At 37.4% G+C, this 11,521-nt stretch overlaps 1 protein-coding gene across 1 annotated transcript; it reads left to right on the forward strand.

Moving 5' to 3' along the window:
• The first annotated feature begins 8,677 nt into the window (after positions 1–8,677).
• LOC139451735 (M-phase inducer phosphatase-like) lies at positions 8,678–11,230 on the forward strand. Its single transcript, XM_071233048.1, has 7 exons — positions 8,678–8,788; positions 9,100–9,243; positions 9,604–9,723; positions 9,893–9,958; positions 10,251–10,474; positions 10,831–10,948; positions 11,075–11,230. Exons 1-7 carry the CDS (start codon positions 8,678–8,680, stop codon positions 11,228–11,230), a joined length of 939 nt encoding a protein of 312 aa, XP_071089149.1.
• Positions 11,231–11,521: the final 291 nt, after the last annotated feature.

Here is an 11,521-nt window from a genome sequence, read left to right on the forward strand (position 1 = left end):
TAGTAATAGAAAAAGTAATCTTCGAGGTATTTTTTTTCCATTTAGACTGTTTAATGGTATTACGTTTCCCTCGTCTAGGTTTAAAAATACTACCTAAATAGGATTGGAAATGTACTACTAAAGCAGATTTCGGATAGGTCCGCTTGTAAAACGTCTGAACGACTATAGTCTGAATTAACAAATAATAATGTGAATGGATGATAAAGGAAATGCAGAACACAAGACTAACATTTAGTCTCAGAAATAAAGGTATCTTATCTTTAAATATATATCTGCAAAATAGAAAGTAAAATCCAAATGGAGCCCAGAACAATGCTTAATTTTAGGCCTTGGGCTGAGGCAATCTAGACTTGCCAGATCATTCTGGACTTAAGTTGGGTTCAATTTTAATTTTGTCTGTCGTGTCTGCATGGGGACTATCAAGAACACCCGCGAATCAAGATAGCATTGCCGAATCGGGGAAAGGGCTGACATGCAACAGAATATAATACTCGTAGTTCGTAGGATAAGCCTCTTCTTTGATCAAGTATTAGTTCAGTTCGTTAAGTTTTCCAAGTCTGTGAGTTGTAGCCATTCAATGGGGGCGGTTCAAGGGAGGATTTACCACGTAATATGGCGCCGTCGCAGCCGCAAGGCAGACCCAGTGTTGGAGCAGCTATACATTCCTTTAATAGACTGCATAAACATTACTGAGAATGTGTCGATATTCACATGAAGTATCGTAATAATCCAGACTTTCTCGCTCAGAAATCCGTGAACGTGTCGTTACTTGAACAAACATGACAGAGATTTGGAGAAATTGCTCGTGCACGCCTTGTAAGCTAAAAAACATGTCTGTTAATATCAACGATATCTGGTTTAGAATATTTTAAAGGTAATTGTGATATGTGGAGAAGTGTTTCATTTTTACAACGAAAACATCAACATTTTACGCATAAATAAAGTCTTCTTGCTTCAGTGTGAGCAAAAACTTACAATAGTATTGTTCAATTTATTTCAGAATTGCTTCAAGTAATGACAATTCAATCACATATTTTTGTTTTCGGCCTAATAACGCTTTGATAACGTTTGTATTTGTTTCCAACACAATTTTCAAGTGTATACTTGTACTTTCTTTTGCCCGCCAGTTTGTGTGAAACCTCTCCATGGAAATCTATGAGTTGCATCTAGAAGTTCGGCAGTGTCAGTGAAGAAAACGATGATTCTGAAGTTATGAATTTTTGTATTGTTGTTAAATTTATTTCATACAGATGTAAATGACTTTCATTTTAATATATTCCGAAAAGATTTGCTTTTATGCTACAAATTACTGAAGTATATTTAGGTGATCCATAGCATTCAAACTGAAAACTGTGTTTTATGTCAATTAATAAACAGTATTATAGTATTATTGCCAATCCAGGAAACACTATCCCCTTGTACGCCACGTGGTATTGTACACGGTTGAAATAACTCGTGGAATCATGGTGTAATAAAGATGCTTAAAATAGTTTTGAAAATTGATATGTAATTAAAATATTTTGCCATTCAGTGTATTCTGAAGTGTCTGTATCAACATTTATAGCCATTGATACGGTATACATTTGATCTAAATAAACATCACGTATTGAGATGCCATGCGTCCGGGGGGGGGCGGTCGGGTAGCCTACTGGTTAAAGCGTTCGCTCGTCACGCCGAAGACCCGGGTTCGATTCCCGACATGGGTACAATGTGTGAAGCCCATTTGTGGTGTCCCCCGCCGTGATATTGCTGGAATATTGCTAAAAGCGGCGTAAAACCATACTCACTCACTCCCATGCGTCCGGATATTTCACAGCAGTTGAGGAACATTTGATATACTGACGGAAAGAAGTAAGGGAACAGATAGAGGACGTCAGTTTAAATCAATGCGACACAACAGCTGTTAGCACACCACACAGTGCACTTAGTGGATGTCAAGTATACATTGAAAGAAGGTTTTAAATCAACAAATGTGTTTTGTGTGAGATCCGGGTTAGAATTGTTCTTCAGGACCCATGCTTGTCATAAGAAACGACTATCGGGATCGGGTGGTCAGGCTTGGATGGGTGTGGGTGTCATTGTATCCCAATTTCGTCGATCGATGCTCATGATGTCAATCACTGGATTTTCTTGTCTAGACTCGATTATTCAGGGACCGCCGTGATATAGCTGGAATATTGCTGAGTGTGGCGTAAAACAACAAACAGACAAAGAAATGAAGCTAAATCAACCCTTTGAAATTTTATGAGAGCTTCTTATGGGCTGAGAGGTATGTCCCCTTGTAGTGCAGCTACAGTCATAGCGTTAAAAAAAGTAATTAATTTTAAATCCACAATAGTATTACACAACATTTGATTTTTGATTTACAGAGCAATGTTTATGATTAACACAACACCTCAGATTAGTAGATCTTTGTCAGGGCGTCATGTGGTGCCCCCGCCTCACACCCCACCCCCTACGGGTGCCAGACAGCACTAGGGGTGGTATTCTATAGGCAGCGAGACTGTAGGGGCTCACGCCGGGGCCCGTGTATGCGCCACAACACCCTCCCAGACAGTGTGTGTCTAGGCCGCTATGATACCCTAGCCTTATGTTTCTAATGTTCTATTGTCAGATGTGTAGGCGTGTTTTCACAATATGGTTTTATCAACACGAAGATCAACCTAACTCATTATATCTAGACCTATTCAAACACCGAAAGATTAATTGCAGATTTGGAAAATGCGCTATTGTTTATTGAAACTGATCTTTTCTTTACATACAATTTAGAAAACCCTATCCAACACATATGTACATGTACAGTTGGTTGAGTGAGTATGGTTTTACGCCGCTTTTGGAACTATTCCAGCAATATCTCGACGGGGGACACGGGAAATGAAATCTGGTTGGAAACTTTAAACTTTATTGGAATTGGGTTTTAATTCCTCGCTCACTTTTGAGGGTTGCTGTTTACTCCTTTTAAAATTTGCTTTTGAATGGTTACGTATGAATGTTTATCTCTCCCCGAATCAGTTTATTTTTTAAGCATGTTATAAGCATGTTATATTTTGAACTATTGGAGAAATCCCCACACCATAGCTGCGCATCCTACCCACGCCGATACAACTGGGGGTGACACTTCAAATGCAAAAAATTAGTCAATTAACAAAACATTTAGCTCTATGTTTTTTTATTCAATTATATGCGAACATGATTAGTATCCTCAAACACAGTGTGCAGTGGGTGGTTGTTATGTTATATTGTATATCCAGATAATATTTGACAATCACGTATATTTCAACTTGTCAATCTTTCAATATGTCAGTATTTAGGCTGAGATGTTGCCAGTATGATATTAATTTTCAACTCACGAATTATGATATATTGAAACTTGAAACTAGTCAAACATCTACATGCTGATATTTCTCTGAATAGCAACGCAAAACAACTGTCCTATTATTCCAATACCCATGAAATATTTCCATTTTTTTTAAAGGTAGATGCAATTGATAAACTCATTGCTTTATTTTAGTGAAAACGTCAACACTGTCTTATAACTGAAAAACGCCTGCGGGTGAACTTCAGAAGCAGGCTGAAACCTCACTGCACTGTCCGATTAAAAGCGAATTATAAACATCATTAGCTGATTATCGGGTATAGCCTCCTTGTAATGAATTGTTCGTGGAAACTGTTCACAAGTACAGTTTTACTGCTGTAAATCTTTTATTACTTATATCAAAGGGACCATGAACGCCGACGTGGATGGGGCTAATTTCCAGTCGCCACTGGGAATGGGATGGGTGGGTCACATGGTTTTATTGCCCTAATATAATTGATTGAATTATTACCGCATCGTTTATTGGCGTCTATAATAGCCTAATTTTTATATGACTCAGATGGGCTGCATTAAATGCACGTGCCTTTTGTTATTTTAACATATCAAATAAATTAAGCGACGTGGTTGTAATCTAGTCAACGAATTTAAAGTCAAAACGAACTGCTGTATTATCGACGTATTATGAGGATTTTACTGAAATTTTCAATATTGTGATTCATGTTCTAATTTTCAAACAACGATGAAAACAGGATGAACAGGCACTAACCTTTATTAGTTTTAACGTGACTGGCATTATTTGAGATGGGTGTGCGTGAGGGATATATAGATGTATTTTAGAAGGTTCTGTATTAGTTTAAAAAATAGTAAAGGCCAACCAATAACGGAAAAGAATCTAAGAGTTGTCTCCCTTGATAAAACTTGAAATCTTTTTGTCAACTCTGGTGGAGTCGTGCAAAACTTAATACATCCAGGTTTGAATGGCCAGATCACTTATATCTGAATATTAAATCCTGTCCTTACCAGAAGTGTTTTAGGTACAAAACAAGACAAATGAACGTGTGGATACTAACAAATATCCAAAAATATGATGAAAAATATTGATATCTGACAATTTCCAATTCACAATAATTCCAGCACAAATAGAAATTCGACCCGCCCCTACATTCACAAAATGAATTTTTTTCCCTTATTAATTGTCTACTCTCTATACGACTGTTATAAGCCTAAGCGCCAGCGTCAGTCGTTCCCTACCCTGCAGATTAAAGAACCCGCGGGTCGGGCAGGGTGTTAATCAAGATAGGCTGGGGACCTCCATCAGTCTACTCTTTAATTATTCAATCTGAGGACGAATAGCGAGCGATGATAATTACTTCAATGTTTACTTACCATGTCTTTCAAACTTGTTAATAGTGTTACACTTTTAATTTTTTAAGTATATAACATCGAGACGAGACCGTGGGAATTGGACGATGTCTGTGCATAAGCAGATACCTTTTTTCATTGACTTATAAAATGGCAACAAATGTTATATTTGGGACAACACTTTCTTAGTAAAGTACAGATTCTCGTACTTTTTGTATTCATATTTGTGTATTCATACAAAATGGCATACATAGTTCACAAATAATCAAACAGTTTATAGACAGGTATGAATAAATGTTTTTTCCCCAGAAAATGTCATTCATTTATATTAATAGATCCTTAAAAAGTGTATATTTTAAGGATTTTTTCTTTTCTGTCTATAAAGGGAAGAAAATCACATATATACGTGGAAATATTTCCATTGGACACGTGGGAACTTATTGATAGATCGCAAAACGGATTGTTTTTGTTGTCACGTGACAAATATAAAATATAGGAAACAGAAAGATCAGAAATGTGATTAATGTTTTGATTGTCACGTGACAAATATAATATATAGCAGACTTCAGAGAGATCTTCTATCAAGGCTTTCTCAGTACAACTATTTTCCTTATGAAGTTTTAAAAACATTATATCAATATGCTTTATAATCAATTATGTCTTGAAGTCATCTGTAGCTTTGGTGTACTTTGTTCGACTTTAACCATAACACAATTAGGGGATGGATTTCCTTGTGAAACCAAATCACAATGTGGCAAGTTTGTAGTTTAAGGCAAGTTGACATGCTATAATTACATCTTTTTAGTGAATTCAGCTCATGATATGACACATTGGCCCAAGTTTCAGCACGCCAGCTCGTTTTCTCGTGTCAAGGTTAATGATGATTGCGCATGCTCACTGATATCGAGCTTGGGACGATTGGCTTGACTCGCGTGATTTGAGTGACAGCGAAATCCACATCATCGCATAATGTCAAACTTGAGCTATGTCGTGATTTGTAAACTGCCATTCAAAGATCTTATGTCGTGAACTTGCCAACATAAAGTTGTATCAATTTGTAGCGACAAGGTTTAAGGATTTGTGGTGCGCTCGAGCGACAACCTGACACACATATATGGAAAACGATCCTTCTTTTAAAATAGAATACAGAATTTAAAAAAATAGTTGCTTGTTAGATTTTGGCGTCGATGAAATATATAAAATCGATACGTTTGAAAAACATCCTACGGCATGTATACTTAAATCCAATTAAAAATACACTATAGTAAATGAATGATCCAAGAATGTAAACACGCGTAGTCGTCGTTAATTTTCATTTTCATTCATTTTATTGTAACTGCTATCTTGTTTTTTTTTACGCCTAGTGGAATCTGTTTAAGCCGATGACCGAGACTTCTTGTTCTCTGGTGTGGTTTTGTGTTCATGTGTTAGACCTACGTCTCTATCGTTATACTTTCTACATCGTTTTAAAAAAGTATATGTTTACTATTAATTTTTAATTTTTTATTTCGTTATATTCGTTAGTTTGACGCGTATACCTACCTAGCTTTAGAAAGCCAGCCAATACCCTACAATTAAATTTATGTTTTCACAAACTGATAATTTGACAACAGGTGATTTGTCATAAAAACATTAAAGATTGACTAGTTTTTACAGACTTTGTTTATCGATTTGGTTCTGTTTGTGAGTTGTGACAAATTGATGTCCTGTTTATTCGATCGTGATCGTGTTTATTTAGAGACAAGCGCTGCTGTCTGTCACGAGCAGGGAGCGTGACAATTATCAAGAGGTAAAAAGATATTTAGTCTCTATACAAGCGGAGCAAAACAAATGTAAATAAAAAACTACAAAGAAACAGTACGGTGAATTTAAAATAAAGAAACATTTATGAAAAAAAACATTATTACGACACTTACTAGTAAATTGTATATCTACATTTATATTTGTTATAGTCAATGTCTTCGTTTAACGTCATACAGAATATTAGCTAGAATTGGGAAATATTAACAGTCAATTTGTTACTATTGTTATCACTTTTCATATCCATTAGCCATACACTTTAGTGAACATTCTATCGGAGACATGATATCGTTCACATTGCGATTGGAAGACATTGATTTGTTATTCACCACCCTCTATAATCACATAATGCATGAACAAATACAAAGATATATAATGTACATGTATACATATTAATTTATCCTTTACACAATCAAAAGGAATCAGTCATAAGTTACCAATAAATACTACGGACCATAATATACTTACAAATATTTGTATATTTCCCTAAATATGTATTTCTTGATTTTATTGGAGATAATGTGTGGACATTAAGTTGAGTGTCTACCGATTCCCTTTAATGTTTGCAATATTCTGATTAAAATATTGTCCAAAGTAAATAGAAGTGGTCCTAAGAATGTTTGATGAGTGAGTGTCACTAACCCTTCGCTCAGAGAATGAAATTGAGGGTTTTAACGTCCACTTCACAGTTATTGGGGTAGGTGGGTTTTAGTAAAAATAAATAATGTTTAATAAGGATTAAACTCCATGCCAAAAAATGTAACTTTAGGGGGTGAAAGAGTATTAATATATTAATTATAAATATTACATATAATAATCAATATAATTATATATGCTTGATGAAGTGTAAACAATATAGAGTAGTAATATAACTTATTGGCATTTATTGTAAACCTAAAAATAAGGTATGGAATAAATATATAATACCTATTATGTTTAAAAGAGAGCTTAAAATATCTCTTACCTCAGATAACAATTATATTTATTAGTAGGATGTAAAGCATATTGGGGAAATAATAGGTTACAATATCTTGTGTTTATTTAAAGTTTTATTACAGGATGCAACTGTTTCCGTTCTGTCGTAATAGTTTCATACGTTGCTTTAGTTGTTTTCGTCAGTATATGTCTACAATACAGCCAGATAACAAACGAAACATTTTATTGCTTTAAACTAATATTTCCGGCTCTCACGTTTATGCGTTAATAAAATCAGACCATTAATTCATTAAGACAACCGCGGGTTTCTGTAAACATCATCTCAAACGAGAACCGGTTATCACATATGGCAATAGTTATCATCATACCGACTAAAAACAATTGTTATCAATAGGGTCATGATCGTAAATGTAATTAAGGGGAGGGACATGAAATATTTCACAGCTCCTTGACAAAAAATCATGGCGGTACCTCCTTCAAATTACCCCTCTAGATTTCAACTTTACCGACAATGTGTCGCGAAAAAAGTAACAGTTCTGCTTGGGTAACCTTAACAAGCTGAGTCGAGTTCACGCATGCTGTAATCGACACGGCTGTGTGATTCCAACGTTGTATATCGGTAGGTATAAACGTCAGAGGGCAGCGAGTCGTGTCATTCCCATTGTCCGAGCTTTAGATGTCCAGTTGAGCTGACCAGTCTCTCTGACCAGTTCTCACACAGACACGGGGAGTTCTGCCTCTCCCACCTTCTCAAGGCCGTGTTGTGATAGTGTTTATAGTTTGCTTATAACCCCCCGGACCTCGTCGAGGAAGCATAGTCGAATTTGACTTTCATCGAGGCAACTTCGCAACCACAGCATTTTCTTTGGATATATTGGATAACTCATCATGAATTTCAAGGTTTGTCATTGTCACAATCTGTCATCGGTATATACTCTATACATGCTTCTCGGACATTGCGTACCGTGTCGTGCAACACGGTAGTAAACACTATATGTATACTACCGTGTTATTATTAATATTTTTTTGATATTATTATTGCAACTGTCAGCATGATATTGTCATCCTAAATGCACTTTATAAAAATTTATCTTGGGTGTTGTCACTCCAGCTCGATAACGGTATAAGAATCTACATTGAAACGTTGCTATATGCGTACAACTGGTAAGTAAGTTTTCTTACTTACTCACCAACTTGCCAATCAAACAGTTATATTTTGACGGTTGTTTTTCATTTTAGTTCCCTGAGTGTTCTCCCCTGACGATGAGCCTACAGGAGTTGGTGCTCAACAGCCCCGCCCAGTGGAGGAGACCGTCCGGCCAGTCAGATGACTCGGAATCTAAGGACAGCGGGTTCGAATCTCCATTCCCACAGGTACGTTTTGGTGGATATGATATATTGAACATGAATTTATAATTTATTAATTTTTTAATTACTATATATACTATAACATTAACTAACTATAAATTATTATTTACCATATTAAACTATAAATTATTAATTACTATAATAAACTATAAATTATTGTTTACTATATTGACTATAAATTATTATTTACAATATTGACTATAAATTATTTTTACTTATTATAAATAATGTAACATTATTATCATTTTTATTATTCACCGTTGCCCGGTAACATTCGCCAGGTTAATTAATAAAACGCCCCTTTCTCCCTCCCCTAGCAGCCAGGGGGTCAAAGTGACAAGTCGTCCCGGCGGTGTCTCTTCGGCGGCGACAGTCAGCAGACCCCACCATCCAAGGGAAAGCGCAGCAGAAAAGAAGATGGTGAAGGCAGCGCATCCAAGCGACACCGAGCTGGGCGACAGGTAAATCATTTTTGTAATGTGTCGAATTCATTGATACACATCTCATACATAAATGAGAGAATCGCGTTGTCCAGCCCTCCAGCCCTTCAGTTTCTCCGGGACACGTCGTATAGCGACTCGTGTCTATTTTTGCGAATGGGTTCCGTCTTAGCGCAAACGGGCATAGCTATATTTCCCCCATACATTATCCATATGCTATTTAAAACGTCAGCACTTTATTGTGCAATTCTTGAATCTGAATCTCTGGGATTACTGGAACTTGCACATAACATAAACTGATTCTTTCGGAAAGGGACGGGTGGTGTCGAACAGACGTCGTTGTGTTGGTGCATCCGTGTAACGTAGTTGTCTCCCTTCCAGATGTTCCTGTCCCCGCAGCCAGAGAAGGAAAACCGCCATTTCAACCCACTCACTGAACGTGTGAAGAAGGCCGTTGACAGACTCGAGGTTAGAGGGGACCTCATCGGCGACGGAAGTCAGGTAAGACATTCTCAAATCTCTCCAGTCTCCAAGATAAGTTTGTGCAAAAGCAATGAAAGATCTCAAGATTACGCCAACGTCATTCATAAAATTCATAAATTGGAAAGGGCCTACACCACTCTCATTTCGTGATTATTATTATGTTTAATATTATTGTGTTTGTTAATAGGACCACGTGTTGCCAACTGTTCAGGACGGAAAGCATCAGGATCTCAAGTGTATCACTCCTTCAACCGTAAGTGTCATCAACATCAACTACAAAACATAATTTTAATTCACTTCGACCGACACATTTATAGAAACTCGTGCTTCGTTGGTTTCACCACAACCACCAAGCTCACGTCCTGAAGTTCCATAAATTGTGTCTGTTGCCCTCCGTCAGCTTCTAACGAAGGAATACCTATCAAACAATACTTGAATACTGTTCGAAGCGGCACTGAGCCCAAGTCACTCACTCACCCGATACACCTATATCCTGCGCACATGTACATATTTTTGTATTAAATGCATATATATTTTCAATCCAGATGTGCGGGCTGTTGAACGGGGATTACCGTGACGTCATCTCCTCCTTCCGCGTCATCGACTGCCGCTACCCGTACGAGTATGAAGGCGGACATATTAAGGGCGCTGAGAACATGTACATCGAGTGTGATGTTGAGAAGCTTGTGAGGGAGCATCGTCACAACAGCACCGGCAGGCACATCCTCGTCTTCCACTGCGAGTTTTCCTCTAATAGGGCACCCAAGATGTAAGTACAGCATATATTAACAATTAGCAAAAAATCGAAATCGCCGTCATATAGTTGTCAACAAACAAACAAACATCAAGATCAGTTCCGGTTCAATGCAAGTATATACCGGAATGGGTATATTTCCTGAATATGCCATTCAAATCAAATTGTTTATTCATTGCAAACTGAAAGGCCATGGGCCCATAGTTCAATCAACGTTAACAAAGTAATATTTGAGGTTGACATGAGTATGCAAGACATTGATATTTGGATAAGATTGGATAAGATGGGGTTTGACCATTCCTTATGCATATTGAAAGAGTGTATGTCCCTTGTACATGTCCGGAATCAACATGACCAATATATGATTTCAGGATCCGGCACTTGCGAGGTCTTGACCGGAAGTTGAATGCCGACTGCTACCCCTTCCTGTTTTACCCGGAAGTCTACCTGTTGTCCGGCGGCTACAAGGCGTTCTTCAACACAAGCATCGCCAGGGTACGCAACATTTCTTTATTAAATAAATATTTTTAAAATATGTGCGTATACTGTATTTTAATGGGTTGGTTGCATGCTATTTGTATTTTATTTACCTTTTCTATTATTGTTTATTTGCAGACTCACTGTGAACCCGACAGCTACAAGCCCATGCATCACGAGGCGCATGCTGCAGACCTACGTCACTTCCGGGTCAAATCCAAGTCGTGGAGCGCCGGAGAGAGCCGTGGTCGAGTAAGGCGGTCGTTGATGTCCAACTCTCCATCCTTCATGTAAACAGCTTGATTACTTACCGTGCTATCAACACCCTTAGCATTCATCAGTGCAGCCCAAAGAACCCAACATTGGTAGTTCCACAAGTTCCAAGAACAAATCAACAGATCTCGCCCAACAACTGTCAACTGAATCAGCTCTTGTGCGGTATACTGCCTGCCTAATGTTATCCCTAATGACCCTATGATTACTGAAACGCTGCTGTGATGTTTCAGCTGTGCCACATTTCCCCTTGTGTCCCCATTGGTGGGTAAAAAGTGCAATATTCTTGTTATTGTTTTGTACATATGTACA

The sequence above is a fragment of the Haliotis cracherodii genome, unplaced genomic scaffold, assembly GCF_022045235.1.
Source record: "Haliotis cracherodii isolate W230 unplaced genomic scaffold, xgHalCrac1.p SCAF_9, whole genome shotgun sequence".
NCBI classification, from domain to species: domain Eukaryota; kingdom Metazoa; phylum Mollusca; class Gastropoda; order Lepetellida; family Haliotidae; genus Haliotis; species Haliotis cracherodii.

What these genes read in the sequence shown, in the direction of transcription:
- LOC139451735 (XM_071233048.1), top strand. Translation starts at nt 8,678, where the DNA reads ATGAGCCTACAGGAGTTGGTGCTCAACAGCCCCGCCCAGTGGAGGAGA. An exon ending in GACACCGAGCTGGGCGACAG is followed by an intron (nt 9,244 to 9,603) that starts GTAAATCATTTT and finishes TCTCCCTTCCAG; the next exon opens with ATGTTCCTGTCCCCGCAGCC. An exon ending in TCTAATAGGGCACCCAAGAT is followed by an intron (nt 10,475 to 10,830) that starts GTAAGTACAGCA and finishes ATATGATTTCAG; the next exon opens with GATCCGGCACTTGCGAGGTC.